The sequence below is a fragment of the Ranitomeya imitator genome, chromosome 6 (assembly GCF_032444005.1).
Source record: "Ranitomeya imitator isolate aRanImi1 chromosome 6, aRanImi1.pri, whole genome shotgun sequence".
Classification (NCBI taxonomy): Eukaryota; Metazoa; Chordata; class Amphibia; order Anura; family Dendrobatidae; genus Ranitomeya; species Ranitomeya imitator.
The window spans coordinates 15098478-15126397 of NC_091287.1; the positions used below are offsets into that span (position 1 = coordinate 15098478).

At 44.0% G+C, this 27920-nt stretch overlaps 1 protein-coding gene across 1 annotated transcript in view; it reads right to left on the reverse strand.

Annotated features, from left to right (window-relative positions):
• Positions 1 to 9393: 9393 nt before the first annotated feature.
• LOC138641658 (zinc finger protein 140-like) overlaps positions 9394 to 27920 on the reverse strand; it is a 46676-nt gene continuing 28149 nt past the window's right edge. The window contains exons 3-6 of the mRNA XM_069729218.1: positions 17186 to 17312; positions 16693 to 16800; positions 15979 to 16086; positions 9394 to 10910 (exon numbers count right to left, since the gene is read on the reverse strand). Of these exons, the coding sequence (XP_069585319.1) occupies positions 9466 to 10910; positions 15979 to 16086; positions 16693 to 16800; positions 17186 to 17312 (1788 nt within the window). The 3' untranslated portion in view covers positions 9394 to 9465. The remainder of the gene's footprint in view (positions 10911 to 15978; positions 16087 to 16692; positions 16801 to 17185; positions 17313 to 27920) is intronic.

The window sequence follows — 27920 nt, forward strand, 5'->3', positions numbered from 1 at the left end:
TCGAATATATACTGCGACTCAGAGAAAGAATGCAAAAAGTGAGCAACCTGGCCCATGAGAACGTGACCCAGGCCCAAATCAACCAGAAGGTCTGGTACGACCGTAATGCCAGATTGAGGGCCTACGAGGAAGGGCAGAAGGTTTGGGTGTTGGTCCCTGTGTTACAGAATAAATTGCAGGCCGCATGGGAGGGACCATATACTGTACATAAGCGGCTGAATTATGTTAATTATGTGGTGACACTAGATGAGCATGCAAAGCGTCAGAAAGTCAATCTAGAACAAAGCCGCCGCACAGCCCTTCCTTAACCAACAGCGATACACACGGTGTACGTGTCACTTCTTATGGGTCCGACTCTCCGGTCGAGGTGCACGCTGGAAACAAGTCATGCAACTGGTACTATGTAAGAAGAAGCGGCAACACTCACTGGTCCTGTGTGGTCCAAGTTTTTATTGATAAAACACAAACATGGTATCTTCACGGCATCGGGAAACAGACGAACAAGGAGGTGAGCAGGATGTGACGACGGCCGTTTCGCGCCGACGATAGCGCTTCCACGGGTCTAAGGAGCAGGAGCGAGACGCGGGTCTAAAAAGGAAGGTGAGGGAAAAAGAGCCCCTCCCCTCCTCCAGCCCACTGCACCCACAAAGTAATCATACGTGACAGGTGAGTTAAAAAAGAGCCGGGGCTAATCCGGATCATTAACACCATAGCTCCCAGTTAAAAACATGAACGTAAACAAAGAGATACAAAACCCCAACGGCCGAAACGGGCATGAGGATCAGATGTGACAATACCATCCTCTTACAAAGCGCAATGAGCATAATATCAAATACGTTTTATAACCATTGTGATAATATCAATACCCCACCACGGAAAGGTAATACGTCCAACATACACAAATTGTAGCACATAGAAATCTGCCATAAAGCGGAACAAAAAGCCAGGGAAAGCAACTTATCCCAAAAAGACAGCCATATCGATTTTATCGTTTAAGCCTGCTGGACCAACCGCACGCGTGGCAGATTTCTATGTGCTACAATTTGTGTATGTTGGACGTATTACCTTTCCGTGGTGGGGTATTGATATTATCACAATGGTTATAAAACGTATTTGATATTATGCGATTGACTCATTGCGCTTTGTAAGAGGATGGTATTGTCACATCTGATCCTCATGCCCGTTTCGGCCGTTGGGGTTTTGTATCTCTTTGTTTACGTTCATATTTTTAACTGGGAGCTATGGTGTTAATGATCCGGATTAGCCCCGGCTCTTTTTTAACTCACCTGTCACGTATGATTACCTTGTCTGTGGGTGCAGTGGGCGGGGATCTGGAGGAGGGGAGGGGCTCTTTTTCCCTCACCTTCCTTCTTAGACCCGCGTCTCGCTCCTGCTCCTTAGACCCGTGGAAGCACTATCGTCGGCGCGAAACGGCCGTCGTCACATCCTGCTCACCTCCTTGTTCGTCTGTTTCCCGATGCCGTGAAGATACCATGTTTGTGTTTTATCAATAAAAACTTGGACCACACAGGACCAGTGAGTGTTGCCGCTTCTTCTTACATAGTAAAAGCGTCAGAAAGTGTTTCATGTAAATATGTTGAAGGCTCATCATGACAGGGAGACCTGTGTCTTACCTGTCTGTAGCCTGCCTGAAGAGGGGGAGGCTGATCTGTTACTGGATGTGGGGGCCGGGACTCAGTATGTGGAGTCTCTGGTGTCAGCAGAGGTGAAGACACACATGAGGAAACAGGTAAGGGAGATGCTAAATCAGCAAGGTGAGGAGCACCCAATTCTGTACCTAAGCAGGAAACTCCTGCCCAGAGAAGTGGCTTATGCCACCATTGAAAAGGAATGTTTGGCAATTGTGTGGGCTCTGCAGAAGCTGCAACCATACCTCTATGGGCGCAACTGCACCGTGATGACAGATCATAACCCTTTGAGTTGGCTCAACAGAGTAGTTGGGGACAACGGGAAATTGCTTAGATGCAGTCTGATATTACAGCAATATGATTTCACAATTCAGCATAAGAAGGGAGTCGATCATGGCAATGCTGATGGCCTATCTTGCCAAGGTGGGGTGGAACCAGATGCGTGCTCGGGAGCTGACCTGTAAGTCAACCCCCATGCACATTCATAAGGAGGGATGTGTAGTAAAATATGTATAGGTATATATGTGTGACTAGCAGTAATTTAACATCTGTCCTGAAACAGCAGGTCTCACAGGGGTCACAGCATATGTTATCCTGAGAAGACAGTCTTCTGTCTCCAATCTCGCCAGGGGGCCTTACTAAGAACCACGAAGTGGAAACTGAATTTGACTGCTGTAACCTTACTGGTCACACCCGCTGGGTATCACGTTTCAGCATGTGAGCCAGTGACTTATCGGTGGTGAAAAGGTTACCGCTGGTCAGACGTCGGCTGATTACTACTGTCAACAGTCTCTTCCTCTCACTGATGACAGAGAGAACTGGCAAAGCTGATGAGAGTATTCACCAGACAGTACCTGTGCATAGCGGCGGCTTTATCTACAGGCACCGGAGACAAGATGGACATGGAATTGGGATTACTTCATGGGATCATTTAATTAATAAATGGCGTACGAGGTCTAGTGTGGGGGAGTCTATTAAAATAAAAAAAATTCTGTGCGTGTTTATTTTTAATACTGGGTTAGTAATAGGGGTTTAACAATGACTGACATACTGGGTATATATAAAATGTATATGGTCCTCTAATGCTAAACCATGAAATGAGAGCGCAGCTGCGATTCCACGAAATATATATAACCTACAACAGAACAGGAGTATACCCTCATAACATAAATATAAAAGAAGATAAACAATAATAGAGCCTAACAGTCTGAAAATGGTAATTTTCCAAAGTGGATACTTTATTAGACAAACCAGCTCTTAAAATAGTACAAAAACGGCTAAAAAGCCCAAATGTATAAATGCATGACAAAAAGACAAAGGGGAAAAAAAACACATAAAGAACAAAATCAGTCTGCCGAAAGAGGGTCCATCCCTATGTATGGATACTCAGAGTGGATTGAAATCAGACATCCCATACTTGGAAAAAGGGGGACGGTAACACCGGGAGCCTGTGTGTATGTATATGCCCCAGCTGGTAACGCTGGAGTTGCTACACTCATCGGACGCAATATACAGAATGCTTACCCATGTGGGCGATAGGGAGAGACCACGACAGACTGAGAAGTAGGGCCCCAACGCGCGTTTCGCGAAGATGGCTTCCTCAGGGGATGGTCCTTGTTTTTGTACTATTTTAAGAGCTGATTTGTCTAATAAAGTATCCACTTTGGAAAATTACCATTTTCAGACTGTTAGGCTCTATTATTGTTTATCTTCTTTTATATTTATATTATGTTAGTAATAGGGGTGTCTGACTGAACCCACTCCATTACTAACCTCTAAAACAATTGCTCCTGTTGCCACTGCGCCAGGACAATCGGGAAGAGCTGAGATTAAGCATCAGAATTGGGGCATCAGATATGATGTGCCGCTTCTGGGGCAGCTGTAGGCTGATATTAGTAGGTTGGGAATGACCCACTAACCACGGACCTTCCCAGTCTATTAATTCAAGCCGTAGCTGTCTGCTTTACCTTAGCTGGTTATTAAAAATAAAGGGGCCCTACTCAGTTTTTTTCATTTGTTTTATTACTAATATATAAATGGAAAAGAAAATAAAGACGTGGGGTTCTTCTTATTTTTAATAGCCAGCCAAGGAAAAGCAGACAGCTGTGAGCTGGTGTAATGATTCTGGGAAAGGACCATGAATCTTCAGAGCCTATCAATAACAGCTCACAACTATCTGCATAGCCTTTACTGGTTATTAAAAAGGAGGGCCACAAAAAAAATAAAAATGACGTAGAGTCCTCTTTATTTTAAATAGCCAGGAAAGACTAAGCAGACAATTGTGGGCTAAAATTAATACACTGGAAATAGGGCATGGATATTGAACCCCTCCCAGCCGCCAGCCACACCAGAAATGGCACAACCATTAGAGGCACCAATTTTGTCACTTAGCCTCAGCTCTTTTCACTTGTCCTGGTGCGTTGGCAGGTGCGGTAATGGTTTTGGGGTTGACATCAGCTGTGTATTGTATGCGGATATCAAGCCCAGGGTTTAGTAATGGAAAGGCATCTATTAGTCACCCCCATTACGAACACGTAGTCAAAAGCAATAATAACACACACAGAAAAAAATCCTTTAATTGTAAAAAAAAACTCTCCCCGACCCTCTTTAACTCGTGTATTACCTATTAAAAAAATAAAATATTCATCTCGGGACGATCCCCGACTCTGCTACATCCGGATGGTGTGTTGAGTGGTGACATCAGTAATGTGACCGCTCAGCACGGCAGCCGGAATACAATGACAGCAGCAGAGTCTGGGGTCATTGTGGGATATTGGATGGATTTACGGAGGACCCCTTTTGATTATTTTGTTTTTTAAAGGTAATAAAAGGGTAAAAGAGGGTCAGGAAGTGTTTGTTTTTTTTCACAAGTATAAGATTTTTATTCTGTGTGTATTGCTTTTGACTATGGGGTTAGTGATGGGGGTGTCTTATAGATGTTTCTCCATTACTAACCCCAGTGCTCAATGTCAATGGACATTACACAACTGTCATCAACCCCAAAACCATTATCGCACTTGCCAACACACCAGGGCAATGATAGACTGGTACAGAAGGTAGAGGGCCCGGCCCTAGCGGACTTAGTCTATAGGATGATGGGGAGGGAGACAGGTTGGAGGTTGCAGTAGCTCCGGTAGAGGTGAGGAGGCAGCAGGGTCAGTGCAGGCTGTTGCTTTCCTGAACAGATGGGTTTTCAGGTTCTGTCTGAAGAATCCGAATGTGGTGAATAATCAGATGTGTTGGGGCACAGAATTCCAGAGGATGGGGGATATTCAGGAGTTTTTGAGGTGGTTGGATGAGGAGCGAATAAGTGTGGAGGAGAGAGGGAGGTCTTGGGAGGACCGAAGATTACATGAGGGAAGATATTGGGAGATTAGTTCAGAGATATATGGAGGAGGCAGGTTGTGGATGGCTTTGTAGGTCAGTGTTAGTACTTTGAACTGGATACGCTGAGGGAATGGGAGCCAGTGAAGAGATTTGCAGAGGGGAGAAGTGGAGGAGTAGTGAGGAGAGAGATTGATTAGTCGGGCAGCAGAGTTAAGGATAGACTGGAGAGGTGCGAGGGTGTTGGCAAGGAGGCCACAGAAAAGGATGTTGCAGTAGTCAAGGCAGGAGATGATGAGGGCGTGCACAAGCATTTTAGTAGATTGACTGTTGAGGAAAGGACGGATTCTGGAAATATTTTTTCTGGAGGCGACAGGAGGTGGCGAGAGCTTGGATGTGCGGTTTGAAGGACAGGACAGAGTCAAGGGTTACTCCGAGGCATCAGATTTCTGGTACGGGGAAAGCGTGATGAGGTTTATTGGGATAGCTACAGTAGTGTTTAAAATAATAGCAGAGTGTTCAGAAACATCAGTTAATCACAGAAACTTTCTCCTAGTTGTTATTTCCAGCACTGGGAACATTGCACGCTGATTTCTAATTCACAACATGAAGAGAAATGTAGATTATTTATAACTACTTTACAGAAAATTTAAAAAAATAAACATTGGACCGTTCTAAGAAAACAGCAGTGTCTGCATTTATCTTCACAGTCACAATATGTATTTTTTGTGGATTTATCATTTCTGTGAATCACTGACCTAATATTTAGTTGTTCCCCACAGTTTTTAGATCGGCTTCACCTCTATGTTGCACAGAGTCACCAACTTCTGCCCCGGTCACCTGTTATTCCAGCCCAGGATGCTCGGACTGCATCCCACAACTTTTTGGCATTTGTTGGCTTTGCCTCAGAAACGTCATTTTTTATGTCCCCCCACAAATATTCTAATGGATTAAGGTCCAGGGATTGCGCCGGCCGCTCCATAACTTCAATTTTATTGGATTGAAACCAAGATTTTGCTCATTACTGGTGTGTTTAGGGTCGTTGTTTTGGTGAAACCCCCATTTCTTGGTCATAACATCTTCAGTGTAAGGCGTCATGACCTCTTCGAGTATTCTAATATCTGCAGACTGGTCCATGATCCCTGGTGTGCGGTGAATAGACCGGCACCATAGTAAGAGAAACCTGCCCATATCATGATGCTTCACCACCATGCTTCACTGTGTGCAGGGTGTACTGTGGCTGATTGCAGAGTTTGGGGGTCGTCTGATGAACTGTCTGTGGCGCATGGACGAAAAAAAAACTATTTCAATTTCATCAGTCCACAAAATGTTTCTGTTTCTCTTTAGGCCAGTTGATGTGGGTTTTTTTGGCAAATTGTATCAGCTTCAGTACGTCATTTTTTAAAATTTTGTGGGGACTTATTATTAAGAGATTAGCATCCTGCAAAGTCATCTCTGACCTTTCCCAGCACCTGTGCTCTGCCCTCAATAGGACAGAGACATCCGCTTGTGCAGGAGCGCGATGCCGAGCAGCCTGTGTGGTTGATGCAGGGACGCATTATCCACATGGAGCAAGTAGGAGGACGGGGATCGTAAGATGGGAAGCGCAGGACCGAGAAGAGTGACACCCATCGGACCGGACCGCCTTGCAGGTGAGTATAATAAAAGATATTTTTCTTCTCTTACAGGTCCGGTTGGGGGCTGATATACAGCATTATAGAATGTTGTATATCAGCCTTGGAAGGCAGTGGCTTTAACTCATATTGACCAAACTTGGCGACAGGTTCACTTTAAAGCATTGGAGATCATTGTAGCTGATCGGCCGATCATTGTCTGCACTACTCTAAGTTTTACCCTCTCCAATCAACTTGTTAATCAGAGTACGCTGTTTTTCTGAACAATGTCTCAAACAAATTTCTCAGACTTTTAAGGAGAAATACGTGTACAACATGTCCTGGCTTCACCCTTAGATAAGGGCCACCGGATTCACCCCTGTCTTCACAGAATCATTGACCGCACTGATTGATCTCCAGACTGATATTATTGTGAACATTGCCTTTCAATGAATTCTTCTAATCCACAAATTCGGAAACCTGCAGATCATGAATGCGGAGACTGGTGGTTCTCTTATCTACTGCACAACTGTTAAATAGTGAGACGTGGTGATATAATTTATACCAACAGCGATTAATCTGGTCAGTCATACTGGACGGCTGGTATTTTGAACACTGCGGTAGCTCAGGTAGGGAAGGTCGGGATGATGGAGGAAGGATGAGTTCACAATTCTCCACATTGAGTTTGGAGGATATGGCTGATGGACACTCTGGGATTCTGGACAGCAGAGCGGTGACGTCTGGGCCGGAGAGGTAGATCTCAGCGCCTTTCAACAAGCTTTCTTACGGCTGGAGTAACAGTAACAGACTTTCATGAAAAGTCCTTGTTCAGGGTCCGTGCACGGACATTAGGCGTCTGGTACAGACCCCGAAAGTTACTGGTCGGTTTTGCCAATCATTACTAACAACAGCTGCCAGGCTACCCCGAACACTGCCCACATAACAGGGTCTGCTGGAGTAATATGCCTCCATCTCACTAAGAGGCGCAGGCTTCTGCATTCGTTAAGTAGATTTTGATTTGACGAGCCACACTCGATCATTCCCTCCCACTGATCTCCGTCCCTGTCATAAGACAAATAATAAAAACATAGTTTTCTAATTTTGATACATTTTGCTCATTAAATGTCTCCCATAATATAAATAAGGCTGCCGTCACACTATCAGTATTTGGTCAGTATTTTACATCAGTATTTGTAGCCAAATCCAGGAGTGGAACAAATAGAAGAAAAGTATAATAGAAACATATGCACCACTTCTGTATTATCACCCACTCCTGGTTTTGGCCACAAATACTGATGTAAAATACTGACCAAATACTGATAGTGTGACGGCAGCCTAAGAATCAAGGGGGAACATTTCCATGCTGGGCTCTTATCTTACCACTAAGCAGATGGAACGGTTATCAGATCGAGGAGAAATATTTACCATATATGTATCCTCGTTACGGTGTTTAAAACTGTCCCTTGTGCAAAAAGTTCATACAAATTGCAATTTATTTTCATATTTTGTGCAGATTATACTCCAGAGCTGCACTCACTATTCTGCTGGTGCAGTCACTGTGTACATACATTACATTACTGATCCTGAGTTACCTCCTGTATTATACCCCAGAGCAGCACTCACTATTCTGCTGGTACAGTCACTGTGTACATACATTACATTACTGATCCTGAGTTACCTCCTGTATTATACTCCAGAGCTGCACTCACTATTCTGCTGGTGCAGTCACTGTGTACATACATTACATTACTGATCCTGAGTTACATCCTGTATTATACCCCAGAGCTGCGCTCACTATTCTGCTGGTGCAGTCACTGTGTACATACATTACATTACTGATCCTGAGTTACATCCTGTATTATACTCCAGAGCTGCACTCACTATTCTGCTGGTGCAGTCACTGTGTACATACATTACATTACTGATCCTGAGTTACATCCTGTATTATACCCCAGAGCTGCGCTCACTATTCTGCTGGTGCAGTCACTGTGTACATACATTACATTACTGATCCTGAGTTACATCCTGTATTATACTCCAGAGCTGCACTCACTATTCTGCCAGTGCAGTCACTGTGTACATACATTACATTACTGATCCTGAGTTACATCCTGTATTATACTCCAGAGCTGCACTCACTATTCTGCTGGTGCAGTCACTGTGTACATACATTACATTACTGATCCTGAGTTACATCCTGTATTATACTCCAGAGCTGCACTCACTATTCTGCTGGTGCAGTCACTGAGTACATACATTACATTACTGATCCTGAGTTACATCCTGTATTATACCCCAGAGCTGCACTCACTATTCTGCTGGTGCAGTCACTGTGTACATACATTACTGATCCTGAGTTACATCCTGTATTATACCCCAGAGCTGCACTCACTATTCTGCTGGTGCAGTCACTGTGTACATACATTACATTACTGATCCTGAGTTACATCCTGTATTATACTCCAGAGCTGCACTCACTATTCTGCTGGTGCAGTCACTGTGTACATACATTACATTACTGATCCTGAGTTACATCCTGTATTATACTCCAGAGCTGCACTCACTATTCTGCTGGTGCAGTCACTGTGTACATACATTACATTACTGATCCTGAGTTACATCCTGTATTATACTCCAGAGCTGCACTCACTATTCTGCTGGTGCAATCACAAAGTACAATTTTCCATACATCAGATGACTGTATTTTGTAGGGAATGGACGGGGTCGTGGTTGAGGATGTTGCAGGCGTCTGTATAATACTTTTCGGACTTTACTGTAATGACAGACATGACACAGACACGACCTGGTGATGGACAGACATTGTGCTTTATGCATTTATTACATTTTCTCTTTTCTTAATAAATAGACTGGCTCAGACTTCACATGGTGGCACTGGACTCACAGGGCCAGTAAGAGACGCGTTTCACATAGTCCTTGCAGGACACCATTTCCTGATGCGGTCTCTTTTGTTCAGTTTTGCTCGGAGAAGTTGGAGATATCCGAATATTGCTGACGTCCTGTGATCCCGCAGCAGATGAGCTATTAGCCTCCTGGATCCAATGGGATTTCTGATTCACAGGACGACCTGATAGTGATGTTATCTGCCTCACGTTTGGAGAGAGCTTCTCGCATGGGAAAGCGGAGGGTTTGGAGGACTTTGCCTCAGGAGGACCGGGTTTGGTAAAATTGTGTGTGTGCTGGTGCAGATCATGCAGAGACTGGAAGCTAAAGGATCTCTCACAGAACTTGCACTTGTATGGTCTCCTTCTTTCATGTTTACAATGGTGCAGGAAAAGTTTTAGCAGTTTTCCAAACTTTTTCCCACAGTCATGACACACATATACCTGTCTGTGGGACAGGCGGTGCCTCATTAATGTGCACCGATAACGGAAACATTTCTTGCAGGTTTTGCACTTGAAGAGCCCCTCTACATGAAGACCATTAAGAAGCTGTTCCGAGTAATGAACCTTCTTTTTCTTCTTCTTACACTTCTTGCCATGGTCCTTTACAGAATCTGGCGGAATGATGCAGGGGGGAACTTCTTCAGATGGCCAACTGGTGGCCCCATCATCTTGGGTAGGCAGTGGCTTTACATCCTGGATGTAGGCTGGGGAACGGCTTTCATCTGCTTCTGGTTCCATCGGTGGACTCGTAGGTTGGAGGTCACCGTCACCACCTTGGTCCTGGAAATGAACCTTGGCATGCTTGAGAAGGTAAAGCAGCTTGGTGTAGACCTTCTCGCACTTATGACACTTGTAGACCTCATTTTTCATGTGCTCTCGCTGGTGGTTCACCAGTGCAGTCTTAAAACGGAAGCGCTGGTGACACAGGTGACAATCATATAGCGGCGAGTGGGCTTCCTTCATGTGTAGCATCAGCTTCTGGAAACTCATGAACTTCTCGCCACACTTCTCACACATGTTCACTTTACGGTGGGTCGACTTGTGATTCTTCAGGTCACTGGTGTTATGGAAGACCAGCTGGCACTTGCGACACTTGTACTCGATGACTTGGTGGGTCTTCTCGTGTCTCTTGAGGTGGCCGGGCTTCTTGAAACTCTTCTCGCACAAGGAGCACTGATGCGGTTGCTTGTGGTAGTGGGCCTTCTGGTGGGCGAGGAGATGACCCTCTTGGTTGTAACCTTTGCCGCAGTCAAGGCAGACGAACTGTTTATTGCGTTTGGCGGAGCTGCAGTAGCATCTGTAGACGCCTTTGCACGTCAGACATTGCGGTTCCTGATCTTTTAATCTTATCTTCTTAGCTGGAATTTCACAGTCACGGACTGCTACCATCTGGGGTTGGACTTCACTGGTGGAGACACTTTCTAAAAAGCAAATGAGAAGGATATCATTAAATCAAGACGCGATCATTCCCCGTGAGATTCCGATATTTCGGCATATTAAACACTGATACATTACTTGGAGTTCACCAGCTAATGGCACTGCCTGCATGATGGGAGCAGAGTAAGACAAAGGAGGCGCGTGTACACGGGGAGATAATCGGAGAACGAGCGTTTATAAGACGACTCAACCCGATCACTGACCATGAAACATGGCGCCGGGCAGCCAGCAAAACCCTTCTCCGTCACCTGATGTGATCGTCTTACACGGGAGTACATTGCCGACATTGGGCATGGAGTATGGGAACAAAATGATCATATTAACCCCTACCCGACGTGCCCAATTTTTATTTTTGCACTGTAACACATATAACAAATTAAAATAGTGAAAAAAGTATATATACACAGTACAGACCAAAAGTTTGGACACACCTTATCATTTAAAGATTTTACTGTATTTTCATGACTATGAAAATTGTACATTCACACTGAAGGAATCAAAACTATGAATTAACATGTGGAATTATATACGTATACGTAACAAAAAAGTGTGAAACAACTGAAATTATGTCTTATATTCTAGGTTCTTCAAAGTAGCCACCTTTTGCTTTGATGACTGCTTTGCACACTCTTGGCATTCTCTTGATGAGCTTCAAGAGGTAGTCACCAGGAATGGTTTTCACTTCACAGGTGTGCCCTGTCAGGTTTAATAAGTGGGATTTCTTGCCTTATAAATGGTGTTGGGACCATCAGTTGTGTTGTGCAGAAGTCTGGTGGATACACAGCTGATAGTCCTACTGAATAGACTGTTAAAATTTGTATTATGGCAAGAAAAAAGCAGCTAAGTAAAGAAAAACGAGTGGCCGTCATAACTTTAAGAAATGAAGGTCAGTCAGTCCGAAAAATAGGGAAAACTTTGAAACTAGATCACATGAGGACTGCCTCAGGAAAGAAAGACCAAGAGTCACCTCTGCTTCTGAGGATAAGTTTATCCGAGTCACCAGCCGCAGAAATCGCAGGTTAACAGCAGCTCAGATTAGAGACCAGGTCAATGCCACACAGAGTTCTAGCAGCAGACACATCTCTACAACTGTTAAGAGGAGACTTTGTGCAGCAGGCCTTCATGGTAAAATAGCTGCTAGGAAACCACTGCTAAGGACAGGCAACAAGCAGAAGAGACTTGTTTGGGCTAAAGAACACAAGGAATGGACATTAGACCAGTGGAAATCTGTGCTTTGGTCTGATGAGTCCAAATTTGAGATCTTTGGTTCCAACCACCGTATCTTTGTGCGACGCAGAAAAGGTGAACGGATGGACTCTACATGCCTGGTTCCCACCGTGAAGCATGGAGGAGGAGGTGTGATGGTGTGGGGGGGCTTTGCTGGTGACACTGTTATTATTATTATTATTATTATTTTAGTGCCATTTATTCCATGGCGCTTTACATGTGAGGAGGGGTATACATAATGAAAACAAGTACAATAATCTTAAACAATACAAGTCATAACTGATACAGGAGGAATGAGGACCCTGCCCGCGAGGGCTCACAATCTACAAGGGATGGGTGAGAATACAGTAGGTGAGGGTAGAGATGGTCATGCAGCGGTTTGGTCGATCAGTGGTAGCTGCAGGTTGTAGGCTTGTCTGAAGAGGTGGGTCTTCAGGTTCTTTTTGAAGGTTTCGATGGGGATTTATTCAAAATTGAAGGCATACTGAACCAGCATGGCTACCACAGCATCTTGCAGCGGCATGCTGTTCCATCCGGTTTGCGTTTAGTTGGACCATCATTTATTTTTCAACCTCCAGGCTGTGTAAGGGCTATTTGACCAAGAAGGAGAGTGATGGGGGGGCTACTCCAGATGACCTGGCCTCCACAGTCACCAGATTTGAACCCAATCGAGATGGTTTGGGGTGAGCTGGACCGCAGAGTGAAGGCAAAAGGGCCAACAAGTTCTGAGCATCTCTGGGAACTCCTTCAAGATTGTTGGAAGACCATTCCCGGTGACTACCTCTTGAAGCTCATCAAGAGAATGCCAAGAGTGTGCAAAGCAGTCATCAAAGAAAAAGGTGGCTACTTTGAAGAACCTAGAATATAAGACATAATTTCAGTTGTTTCACACTTTTTTGTTACGTATATAATTCCACATGTGTTAATTCATAGTTTTGATTCCTTCAGTGTGAATGTACAATTTTCATAGTCATGAAAATACAGAAAAATCTTTAAATGAGAAGGAGTGTCCAAACTTTTGGTCTGTACTATAGATATATATATATATACACACACTAGATCGTGGCTCGATTCTAACGCATCGGGTATTCTAAAATATGCATGTCCATGTAGTATATTGCCCAGTTACGTAGTATATTGCCCAGTCATGTAGTATACAGCACAGAGCCACGTAGTATATTGCCCAGTCATGTAGTATACAGCACAGAGCCACGTAGTATATTGCCCAGACACGTAGTATATTGCCCAGCTACGTAGTATATTGCCCAGCCACATAGTATATTGCCCAGCCACGTAGTATATTGCCCAGTCACGTAGTATATTGCCCAGCCACGTAGTATATTGCCCAGCCACGTAGTATATTGCCCAGCCACGTAGTATATTGCCCAGCCACGTAGTATATTGCCCAGCCACGTAGTATATTGCCCAGCCACGTAGTATATTGCCCAGTCACGTAGTACATTGCCCAGCCACGTAGTACATTGCCCAGCCACGTAGTACATTGCCCAGCCACGTAGTACATTGCCCAGCCACTTAGTATATTGCCCAGCCACGTAGTATATTGCCCAGCCACGTAGTATATTGCCCAGTCACATAATATATTGCCCAGCCACGTAGTATATTGCCCAGCCACGTAGTATATTGGCCAGTCACGTAGTATATTGCCCAGCCACGTAGTATATTGCCCAGTCACATAATATATTGCCCAGCCACGTAGTATATTGCCCAGCCACGTAGTATATTGGCCAGTCACGTAGTATATTGCCCAGACACGTAGTATATTGCCCAGCCACATAGCATATTGCCCAGCCGCATAGTATATTGCCCAGCCACGTAGTATATTGCCCAGCCAAGTAGTATATTGCCCAGCCAAGTAGTATATTGCCCAGCCACGTAGTATATTGCCCAGTCACGTAGTATATTGCCCAGCCACGTAGTATATTGGCCAGTCACGTAGTATATTGCCCAGCTACGTAGTATATTGGCCAGTCACGTAGTATATTGCCCAGCTACGTAGTATTTTGCCCAGCCACGTATGTCACAGGTTAAAAAATAAACATATACTCACCTTCCGAGGGAGCCCTTGTAGTCATGTTGTTAGGTTGAACAATTTAATAAAATGTTCACTTCACTTAAGTTGCCTACTCCTGGCCTAATGGATATTGATCAGGTGCGCACCAAAGAAACAAACATATAACAACACACAGTCATATGTAAACTCTCCATGATCAATCTATGGCCCAGCTGCAAGGGAAAAAGCGACTTTATTCAGGCAAGACACAGATTTATATATCCCCTGTAAGGGGGGCTCGGTTAGCTCTAAAATGGGAGTGATCGGATGCATTCCATTGGTTAGTGGGTTGGGCAATGAGCAAGTCTGTGGGCGGATCCATGAGGTCATCAGGGTGGGTTGGTCCATGACGTCATCAAGGTGGGCGTCACTGTGGGTGGATCCATGAGGTCACCAGGGTGGGCGTCATCTTGGATACCAGCCAGGCAGCCACATGGTATGCTGATACAGGAAATGGCAGCCATCTTTAGGGTCTCACTTTGATCTGAGAAAGCTTATGTAAGGTCAAACAATACACGTTATGGGTCGCTTCTCTCAATCTCTTATGTCTTGGGGTTAATTAAGTATTTGATCTTATGGCTCTCCTCAACAATGTCGCCTGTGTGCGGTGCACTCGGCAGCTTCCGGTCCCAGGGTTGGTAGCGCAGGACCCGTGATGATGTCGCGGTCACATAACCGTGACGTCATGGCAGGTCCTTGTCGCATACCATCCTTGCCACCGGAACCTGCCGCTTGCATGGAGCGGTTACCGGAGCGTCGCGAGGAGCGGGAAAGGCGGCAGAAGGTGAGTATATAATGATTTTTTTATATTTTTTCTTATTTTTAACATTAGATCCTTTTACTATTGACGCTGCATAGGCAGCATCAATAGTAAAAACTTGGTCACACAGGGTTAATAGCGGCGGTAACGGACTGCGTTACCCGCGGCATAACGCTGTCCGTTACCGCTGGCATTAACCCTGTGTGAGCGGTGACTGCGGGGAGTATGGAGCGGGCGCCGACTGCAGGGGAGGGACTAATCGGACTGTGGCTGTCGCTGATTGGTCACGGCAGCCATGACAGGCAGATGGCGAGACCAATCATTGACTTGGATTCTATGACAGAAAGAGGCCGCGACCAATGAATATCCGTGACAGACAGAAGGACAAACAGAAAGACGGAAGTGACCCGTAGACAATTATATAGTAGATTATATATATAATCCTATTGTTGTTTTTAGAATTCATGTTAACAATGTCTAGAATGCGGCAACAATAGTAAGATTCTCCAAGTCAGTACGATTAGGGCGATATCAAACTTGTAGTGGGTTTTTATTTATTTATTTTGGTGGTTTAAAAAAGGGAACTTTGTAGAAAAAAAAACACACAAAAAATAAATTTTTATAGCTTTTTTTTTTTTTTTTTTTTTTTTTTAAGGAGGGGGCAACATCAAGAAATGCAATTCTGCCATTTTGATTCTTCTTTTCTCTTTTACCGTATGGGTTAATTAGTTTTATATATTGATTGATATATGAAAAGATTGGACTTTTATGGAAGTGAGGAAAAACAGATTATTATATATTTTTTTTATTATTTCATTATTTTTATAAGGGTAGGCAGTCCAAATATTTACCCTTTTTTGTTTCCCTTTATTTTCTTAGTCCCCTTAGGGAACTTGAACCTGTGATATCTCGGCCTCGTACAATATTCCCTCCCTGGGTCCCATAGATCCCAGAATGTCAGATAACGCTGATCCGCTGATCATGGGTCACTTACGGGTGATGCTGTAAACAGGGACGGGCTGTACCACCAAGACAGTCGGAATACTCTGCGGTCTAATGATTATCTGGAAGGATTTGGTCTTACTCTTCGGCCTCTTGATTTCTAAGAAATAAAAACGAATATGGATTCAACAAGGTATAAAGTGTTGCAGCAAAAAGTACAAGGGAACAAATCATCACAGCTTCATATCCCCTGGGGGGGGGGGAATAAAGCGAAAAGTAATAAAAAATAAATAAAAGTTTAAAAAAAAAAGTTACTACTTAAACTGTAAATGCTGCGGAATATGTTGGTGCTATATAAATAAAGATTATTATTATTATTATTATTATTTTTAAAGATATATATAAAAAAAATTGAAAAGTAACAATCTTCCCATGAAAATAAGGAAATTAGAAAATAATAAAACAGAAAATATATTTGGTATTGTGGTGTCTGTAAAACTCCCACCCAGGATTCTTTGGTCGCTGCACAGCCAGAATTAAGTGCAATCAGAGGTGATCAGAAAGCCTTGTGTGCTCCAGAATTTTATGAATAAAAACTAGGAAAAAAAAAAATGACGAGATGAAAACAAGTCCTGGCGCGGCCCCATCGATGGAGCTGCCGACCTCAAAAATTAGGAACAGGAACCAAATGTAACATCGCTATGATCGGCAGGACTCGGGGAACGGCGCACAGTACGGACACCTTCGGGGCTCATCACGTCCGTACCGGCACGCGACGAGGATCGGGATCCTTCATGTTTCTTGATGTCGGAGGCGCCCGGGTTCTCCCACTTCTCAATCTGATAGAAGACGTCGGGAAGGTCAGTGTCAGCTCCTGAAATACATGATGCAGATTCCCATTCACCAGGTGACGGAGGATCACGATGTAATGCACTAGTGATGAGTGATCAATTCACAGATCCCGGTCCACCAGACGGGAGCCCTGCACGTCGCCTCCTACCTGCCGCCATCCCGGGCTCCTCATTGCGTTTTCATTAAGCCCAGTGGTCCGTCAGGTACAGATCAGAACACCACAATAGTGCCCCCTAATGGAGAGCAGAGCTTACTGCGGCTTTATCAGTGCTCTCCTGCGGTGGACGACGTTCTCCTTTACAGGAGCGCACTGCGGGTGTCATTACACACAGAACCCCTCATACCCTCGGATCTGGTGATCGCCCCCCAATATACACACTCCTGACTTATGACAGCAATATCATTACCCAAAAGCAGCAGATTTGTGTAGTTCTCCATCATGACGTCTTTGTACAGATCCCGTTGGCCTTGGCTCAAGTTTCTCCATTCTTCTTCTGAGAAATACACGGCCACGTCATCAAACGTCAGATGCATCTTCAGAGAGAGGAGAGAAAGAGTCAGAAAGAAACCGACCGACGACATCAGACTGATCAGTATAAGGAGGTGAGTGCGTCAGTACATACACAACACAAAACTGTGAGGCCTGTGGATATACTGAATGAAACTAAATAGGGGCCAATAATAAGCTCATCAGTATGTATAAGAATATAACTACTATAATACTCCCCTATGTATAAGAATATAACTACTATAATACTGCCCCTATGTACAAGAATATAACTAGTATAATACTGCCCCTATGTATAAGAATATAACTACTATAATACTGCCCCTATGTATAAGAATATAACTACTATAATACTGCCCCTATGTATAAGAATATAACTACTATAATACTGCTCCTATGTACAAGAATATAACTACTATAATACTGCCCCTATGTACAAGAATATAACTACTATAATACTGCCCCTATGTACGAGAATATAACTACTATAATACTGCCCCTATGTACAAGAATATAACTACTATAATACTCCCCTATGTATAAGAATATAACTACTATAATATTGCCCCTATGTACAAGAATATAACTAGTATAATACTGCCCCTATGTATAAGAATATAACTACTATAATACTGCCCCTATGTATAAGAATATAACTACTATAATACTGCCCCTATGTATAAGAATATAACTACTATAATACTGCCTCCTATGTACAAGAATATAACTACTATAATACTGCCCCTATGTACAAGAATATAACTACTATAATACTGCCCCTATGTACAAGAATATAACTACTATAATACTGCCCCTATGTATAAGAATATAACTACTATAATACTGCTCCTATGTGCAAGAATATAACTACTGTAATACTGCTCCTATGTACAAGAATATAATTACTATAATACTGCCCCTATGTACAAGAATATAACTACTATAATACTGCCCCTATGTATAAGAATATAACTACTATAATACTGCCCCTATGTACAAGAATATAACTACTATAATACTGCTCCTATGTACAAGAATATAACTACTATAATACTGCCCCTATGTACAAGAATATAACTACTATAATACTGCCCCTATGTACAATAATATAACTACTATAATACTGCTCCTGTGTACAAGAATATAACTACTATAATACTGCCCCTATGTACAAGAAGATAACTACTATAATACTGCCCCTATGTACAAGAATATAACTACTATAATACTGCCCCTATGTATAAGAATATAACTACTATAATACTGCTCCTATGTACAAGAATATAACTACTATAATACTGCCCCTATGTATAAGAATATAACTACTATAATACTGCCCCTATGTACAAGAATATAACTACTATAATACTGCTTCTATGTACAAGAATATAACTACTATAATACTGCCCCCTATGTACAAGAATATAACTAGTATAATACTGCTCCTATGTACAATAATATAACTACTATAATACTGCCCCCTATGTACAAGAATATAACTACTATAATACTGCTTCTATGTACAAGAATACAACTACTATAATACTGCCCTTATGTACAAGAATATAACTACTATAATACTGCTCCTATGTACAAGAATATAACTACTATAATTCTGCTCCTATGTACAAGAATATAACTACTATAATACTGCCCCCTATGTACAAGAATATAACTACTATAATACTGCTCCTATGTACAAGAATATAACTACTATAATACTGCCCCTATGTACAAGAATATAACTGCTATAATACTGCCCCTATGTACAAGAATATAACTACTATAATACTGCCCCTATGTACAAGAATATAACTGCTATAATACTGCCCCTATGTACAAGAATATAACTACTATAATACTGCTCCTATGTACAAGAATATAACTACTATAATACTGCCCCTATGTACAAGAATATAACTACTATAATACTGCCCCCATGTACAAGAATATAAATACTATAATACTGCTCCTATGTACAAGAATATAACTACTATAATACTGCTCCTACGTACAAGAATATAACTACTATAATACTGCCCCCTATGTACAGGAATATAACTACTATAATACTGCTGCTATGTACAAGTATATACCTACTATAATACTGCCCCTATGTACAAGAATATACCTACTATAATACTGCCCCTATGTACGAGAATATAACTACTATAATACTGCTCCTATGTACAAAAATATAACTACTATAATACTGCCCCTGTTATGTTTGCTAATGACAGGTGTTATGAAGGCAATCCAGAAACACAGTGTGCTTAGCGATCAGAGCGCACACGGTGATCTGACAAATACCCAAAAATACAAGAACGAGCTCTGAGACGTGGAAACTCTGTAGACTGCACACCTGATCCTATCCTAAACACAACTAAAAGCGGCTGTGGATTGCGCCTAACAACTACCTAGGCAACTCGGCACAGCCTAAGAAACTAGCTAGCCTGAAGATAGAAAAATAGGCCTGACTTGCCCCAGAGAAATTCCCCAAAGGAAAAGGCAGCCCCCCACATATAATGACTGTGAGTAAGATGAAAAGACAAAACGTAGGGATGAAATAGATTCAGCAAAGTGGGGCCCGATATTCTAGGACAGAGCGAGGACAGTAAAGCGAACTTTGCAGTCTACAAAAAACCCTAAAGCAAAACCACGCAAAGGGGCAAAAAAAACCCCACCGTGCCGAACTAACGGCACGGCGGTACACCCTTTGCGTCTCAGAGCTTCCAGCAAAACAAAAGACAAGCTGGACAGAAAAAAAGCAACAAAAAAAGCAAAAAGCACTTAGCTATACAGAGCAGCAGGTCACAGGAACAATCAGGAGAAGCTCAGATCCAACACTGAAACATTGACAAGGAGCAAGGATAGCAGCATCAGGCGGAGTTAAGTAATGAAGCAGTTAACGAGCTCACCAGAACACCTGAGGGAGGAAGCTCAGAAGCTGCAGTACCACTTGTGACCACAGGAGTGAATTCGGCCACAGAATTCACAACAGTACCCCCCCCTTGAGGAGGGGTCACCGAACCCTCACCAGAGCCCCCAGGCCGACCAGGATGAGCCGCATGAAAGGCACGAACAAGATCGGAAGCATGAACATCAGAGGCAAAAACCCAGGAATTATCTTCCTGAGCATAACCCTTCCATTTAACCAGATACTGGAGTTTCCGTCTAGAAACACGAGAATCCAAAATCTTCTCCACAATATACTCCAATTCCCCCTCCACCAAAACCGGGGCAGGAGGCTCAACAGATGGAACCATAGGTGCCACGTATCTCCGCAACAACGACCTATGGAATACATTATGTATGGAAAAGGAGTCTGGGAGGGTCAAACGAAAAGACACAGGATTGAGAACCTCAGAAATCCTATACGGACCAATAAAACGAGGTTTAAATTTAGGAGAGGAAACCTTCATAGGAATATGACGAGAAGATAACCAAACCAGATCCCCAACACGAAGTCGGGGACCCACACGGCGTCTGCGATTAGCGAAAAGTTAAGCTTTCTCCTGGGACAAGATCAAATTGTCCACTACCTGAGTCCAGATCTGTTGCAACCTATCCACCACAGAATCCACACCAGGACAGTCCGAAGACTCAACCTGTCCTGAAGAGAAACGAGGATGGAACCCAGAATTGCAAAAAAATGGAGAAACCAAGGTAGCCGAGCTGGCCCGATTATTAAGGGCGAACTCAGCCAACGGCAAAAAGGACACCCAATCATCCTGGTCTGCAGAAACAAAACATCTCAGATATGTTTCCAAGGTCTGATTGGTTCGTTCGGTCTGGCCATTAGTCTGAGGATGGAAAGCCGAGGAAAAGGATAGGTCAATGCCCATCCTACCACAAAAGGCTCGCCAGAACCTTGAAACAAACTGGGAACCTCTGTCAGAAACAATATTCTCAGGAATGCCATGCAACCGAACCACATGCTGAAAGAACAAAGGTACCAAATCAGAGGAGGAAGGCAATTTAGCCAAGGGCACCAGATGGAGCATTTTAGAAAAGCGATCACAGACCACCCAAATGACTGACATCTTTTGAGAAACGGGAAGGTCAGAAATGAAATCCATCGAAATATGTGTCCAAGGCCTCTTTGGGACCGGCAAGGGCAAAAGCAACCCACTGGCACGAGAACAGCAGGGCTTAGCCCTAGCACAAATCCCACAGGACTGCACAAAAGTACGTACATCCCGTGACAGAGATGGCCACCAGAAGGATCTAGCCACTAACTCTCTGGTACCAAAGATTCCAGGATGACCAGCCAACACCGAACAATGAAGTTCAGAGATAAGTTTATTAGTCCACCTATCAGGGACGAACAGTTTCTCTGCTGGACAACGATCAGGTTTATTCGCCTGAAATCTTTGCAGCACCCGCCGCAAATCAGGGGAGATGGCAGACACAATGACTCCTTCCTTGAGGATACCCGCTGGCTCAGATAAACCCGGAGAGTCGGGCACAAAACTCCTAGACAGAGCATCCGCCTTCACATTTTTAGAGCCCGGAAGGTACGAAATCACAAAGTCGAAGCGGGCAAAAAATAACGACCAACGGGCCTGTCTAGGATTCAAGCGCTTGGCAGACTCGAGATAAGTCAAGTTCTTATGATCAGTCAATACCACCACGTGATGCTTAGCTCCTTCAAGCCAATGACGCCACTCCTCGAATGCCCACTTCATGGCCAGCAACTCTCGATTGCCCACATCATAATTACGCTCAGCGGGCGAAAACTTCCTGGAAAAGAAAGCACATGGTTTCATCACTGAGCAATCAGAACCTCTCTGTGACAAAACCGCCCCTGCTCCAATCTCAGAAGCATCAACCTCGACCTGGAACGGAAGAGAAACATCTGGCTGACACAACACAGGGGCAGAACAAAAACGACGCTTCAACTCCTGAAAAGCTTCCACAGCAGCAGAAGACCAATTAACCAAATCAGCACCCTTCTTGGTCAAATCGGTCAATGGTTTGGCAATGCTAGAAAAATTACAGATGAAGCGACGATAAAAATTAGCAAAGCCCAGGAACTTTTGCAGACTTTTCAGAGATGTCGGCTGAATCCAATCCTGGATGGCTTGGACCTTAACTGGATCCATCTCGATAGTAGAAGGGGTAAAGATGAACCCCAAAAATGAAACTTTCTGCACACCGAAGAGACACTTTGATCCCTTCACAAACAAAGAGTTAGCACGCAGGACCTGAAAAACCATTCTGACCTGCTTCACATGAGACTCCCAGTCATCTGAGAAGATCAAAATGTCATCCAAGTAAACAATCAGGAATTTATCCAGATACTCACGGAAGATGTCATGCATAAAAGACTGAAACACAGATGGAGCATTGGCAAGTCCGAACGGCATCACTAGATACTCAAAATGACCCTCGGGCGTATTGAATGCAGTTTTCCATTCATCTCCTTGCCTGATTCTCACCAGATTATACGCACCACGAAGATCTATCTTAGTGAACCAACTAGCCCCCTTAATCCGAGCAAACAAGTCAGATAACAATGGCAAGGGATACTGAAATTTAACAGTGATCTTATTAAGAAGGCGGTAATCAATACACGGTCTCAGCGAACCATCCTTCTTGGCTACAAAGAAGAACCCTGCTCCCAGTGGTGATGACGATGGGCGAATATGTCCCTTCTCCAGGGATTCCTTCACATAACTGCGCATAGCGGCGTGTTCGGGCACGGATAAATTAAATAATCGACCTTTAGGGAATTTACTACCAGGAATCAAATTGATGGCACAATCACAATCCCTATGCGGAGGTAGAGCATCGGACTTGGGCTCTTCAAATACATCCTGATAATCAGACAAGAACTCTGGGACCTCAGAAGGGGTGGATGACGAAATCGACAAAAATGGAACATCACCATGTACCCCCTGACAACCCCAGCTGGATACCGACATGGAATTCCAATCCAATACTGGATTATGGGTTTGTAGCCATGGCAACCCCAACACGACCACATCATGCAGATTATGCAACACCAGAAAGCGAATAACTTCCTGATGTGCAGGAGCCATGCACATGGTCAGCTGGGCCCAGTATTGAGGTTTATTCTTGGCCAAAGGTGTAGCATCAATTCCTCTCAATGGAATAGGACACCGCAAAGGCTCCAAGAAAAACCCACAACGTTTAGCATAATCCAAATCCATCAGATTCAGGGCAGCGCCCGAATCCACAAACGCCATGACAGAAAACGACGACAAAGAGCATATCAAGGTAATGGACAGAAGGAATTTGGACTGTACAGTACCAATGACGGCAGACCTAGCGGACCGCTTAGTGCGCTTAGGACAATCAGAAATAGCATGAGTGGAATCACCACAGTAGAAACACAGACCATTCAGACGTCTGTATTCCTGCCGTTCAACTCTAGTCATAGTCCTATCGCACTGCATAGGCTCAGGTTTAACCTCAGGCAGTACCGCCAAATGGTGCACAGATTTACGCTCGCGCAAGCGTCGACCGATCTGAATGGCCAAAGACAAAGACTCATTCAAACCAGCAGGCATAGGAAATCCCACCATGACATCCTTAAGAGCCTCAGAGAGACCCTTTCTGAACAAAGCTGCCAGCGCAGATTCATTCCACTGAGTGAGTACGGACCATTTCCTAAATTTCTGACAATATACTTCTATATCATCCTGACCCTGGCACAAAGCCAGCAAATTTTTCTCAGCCTGATCCACTGAATTAGGCTCATCGTACAGCAAGCCGAGCGCCAGGAAAAACGCATCGACACTACTCAATGCAGGGTCTCCTGGCGCAAGAGAAAATGCCCAGTCTTGAGGGTCGCCGCGCAAAAAAGAAATAATAATCAAAACCTGTTGAATAGGATTACCAGAAGAATGAGGTTTCAAGGCCAGAAATAGCTTACAATTATTTTTGAAACTTAGAAACTTAGTTCTATCTCCAAAAAACAAATCAGGAATAGGAATTCTTGGTTCTAACATAGATTTCTGATCAATAGTATCTTGAATTTTTTGTACATTTATAACGAGATTATCCATTGAAGAGCACAGACCCTGAATATCCATGTCCACACCTGTGTCCAGAATCACCCAAATGTCTAGGGGAAAAAAAAAAAAGTGAACACAGAGCAGAAAAAAAAAAAAAAAAATGATGTCAGAACTTTTTCTTTCCCTCTATTGAGAATCATTAGTTTGGCTCCTTGTACTGTTATGTTTGCAAATGACAGGTGTTATGAAGGCAATCCAGAAACACAGTGTGCTTAGCGATCAGAGCGCACACAGTGATCTGACAAATACCCAAAAATACAAGAACGAGCTCTGAGACGTGGAAACTCTGTAGACTGCACACCTGATCCTATCCTAAACACAACTAAAAGCGGCTGTGGATTGCGCCTAACAACTACCTAGGCAACTCGGCACAGCCTAAGAAACTAGCTAGCCTGAAGATAGAAAAATAGGCCTGACTTGCCCCAGAGAAATTCCCCAAAGGAAAAGGCAGCCCCCCACATATAATGACTGTGAGTAAGATGAAAAGACAAAACGTAGGGATGAAATAGATTCAGCAAAGTGGGGCCCGATATCCTAGGACAGAGCGAGGACAGTAAAGCGAACTTTGCAGTCTACAAAAAACCCTAAAGCAAAACCACGCAAAGGGGGCAAAAATAACCCACCGTGCCGAACTAACGGCACGGCGGTACACCCTTTGCGTCTCAGAGCTTCCAGCAAAACAAAAGACAAGCTGGACAGAAAAAAAGCAACAAAAAAAGCAAAAAGCACTTAGCTATACAGAGCAGCAGGTCACAGGAACAATCAGGAGAAGCTCAGATCCAACACTGAAACATTGACAAGGAGCAAGGATAGCAGCATCAGGCGGAGTTAAGTAATGAAGCAGTTAACGAGCTCACCAGAACACCTGAGGGAGGAAGCTCAGAAGCTGCAGTACCACTTGTGACCACAGGAGTGAATTCGGCCACAGAATTCACAACATGCCCCCTATGTACAAGAATATAACTACTATAATACTGCTCCTATGTACAAGAATATAACTACTATAATACTGCCCCTATGTATAAGAATATAACTACTATAATACTGCCCCTATATACAAGAATATAACTACTATAATACTACCCCTATGTACAAGAATATAACTACTATAATACTGCCCCTATGTACAAGGATATAACTACTATAATACTGCTCCTATGTACAAGAATATAACTACTATAATACTGCCCCTATATACAAGGATATAACTACTATAATACTGCCCCTATGTACAAGAACAGTGTAACAGGGTCTACCAAGCTGGGGTACCTCTTTCAGTACCACCCCGTGTTTCAGGAGGTCCACTCCGCTTTGGCTGGAGTCTGAATGAAGAACGCTGGCTGGACTTCCTTGATTACATGGGCGCATATAAAAGATCACTGCGTCTCCACATATTTCCAGTCTGACAGCACTTTACTCACAGGACACAGAATATATCACACAGATACAGAGGGCAGGACAATAGAAAAGTGGCAGGCCAGACATACATTACAATAGCCGCAGGTGGCCGGAGCCTGCCGATATTTACTGTGGGAATTACAAAGGTGGGGGAGGTCAGAAGGGGAATATCCTGTCCCCTCTGCCCAGGGGCGCAGCCTGTGGGCTGATGTATTAGGGACATGCATCTCACATGAAACCTATTATACATACATATAACTGCACAACATATTCTGGGTGCTGAGTGGTTCCATAACACGGCTCCCCTTTTCAGCGACGCGATCGGCATACAGAGTCTGATCCTTAACGGATCGGTTTGGGGATGACCGAAGTTTATGGGGTTGGTACGAGTTCCGTTTGTCGACTTAGTCCATCGGCGTTACCGTTTTGTTTGCCGGGTCGGTAGTGGATGGTGAAGTCCAGAGGTTGTAGGGCTAAACTCCACCGCAGTAATCTGGCGTTGTCTCCGGAGACCCGATTAAGCCAGACTAGGGGATTATGGTCCGTTAGGAGGGAAAACTGTCGTCCATACAAATATGGTTGTAACTTTTTGAGTGCCCATACTATTGCCATGCACTCCTTCTCGATGGCCGCATAGCTTACTTCACGGGGCAGTAGTTTCCGACTCAGGTAAGCTACCGGGTGCTCTTGGCCGTCCGGCCCGACTTGGCTCAGTACTGCCCCCAATCCAAACATAGAAGCGTCTGTGGGGACAAGGAAACGTTTAGCTGGATCGGGTGCGGCCAATACAGTGGTATTGGTGAGGGCGTCCTTTAGCTGGCGGAAGGCTTCCTCACACTCTGGGGTCCAGGTTACCTGGCAGGGTTGGTTCTTATGGGTCAGATCAGTGAGGGGCTTGGCTACGCTGCTGTAATTGGGAACGAATTTCCTGTAATACCCCGCTGTCCCTAAAATCGCCATGACCTGGGTTTTAGTGCGTGGGGTGGGCCATTTGGCTATGGCCTCAATCTTGGCTGGTTCTGGTCTCTGTTTCCCACTTCCCACCCAATGCCCTAAATACTGAACCTCTGCTTTGCCTACGTGACACTTGTTTGGGTTCAGGGTGATTCCGGCCTTGTGGATCCTGTCTAATACTGTCTCTAGGTGATTTAGATGCTCTTCCCATGTTGCACTGTAGATGGCGATGTCGTCCAGGTAGGCACACGCATAGTCCTGGAGACCATCCAGAAGCCGGTCAGCCAGCCTCTGGAAGGTCGCGGGGCAGTCTTCATCCCGAATGGCATAACTCGAAACTGGAATAAGCCAAACGGGGTGACAAATGCCGACTTGGGAATAGCATCAGGACTAAGGGGAATCTGCCAGTAGCCTTTGCATAGATCGATGGTCAAATACTTTGCCCCACGCCAGCCAGTCTAACAACTCATCCACACGCGGCATGGGATACGCATCCATCACTGTTTTCTCATTGAGCTTATGATAGTCTACACAAAACCGTTTAGCCCCATCCTTCTTGGGCACTAACACTACGGGGGATGCTCAGGGACTATCTGACTCTTCAATGACCCCTAAACGCAACATCTCTTGTATCTCTTGTCGCATCCCTTCTCGTACAGACTCAGGGATGCGGAAGGGGTTTTGTCGCAGGGGGGTCTGATCCTGGGTCTCAACCTTGTGTTGTGCCAGGTGAGTGTACCCGGGTTTCCCCGAAAACACCCTCTGTCGCTGCCTCAACAACTCCTCCGCCTGCTGTCTCTTCCGGGGACCTAAGTCTTCACCCCAGTGTACCTGGTTCCATGTTTTAGGCCGGGGACACACACAACGTATAAAAAAAACGGTCCGTTTTTGACGGAGGAGAATCGCAGAAAACAGTGATCCGAGTGCAGTGCGAGGATGCGATTTTCTCGCATCAAATGATCCGTGTGACATCCGTATGGCATGCGTACTGCGTGTTTTTATCGCAGGCTTGCAAAACCAACATACGCCAATACAAGGGATCCATGTGTCAAAAAAAACAAACATATATACTGTATATATATATATATATATATATATATATATATATATATATATATATGTCAGTAGACACATATATGTATATATATTAATATTTCATCCAGCGCGATATAGCAGAAAGCCGGTAATTCAATTGCCGACTTCTGCTTTCTCCTTCCTAAAACCCGACATGATTTGAGA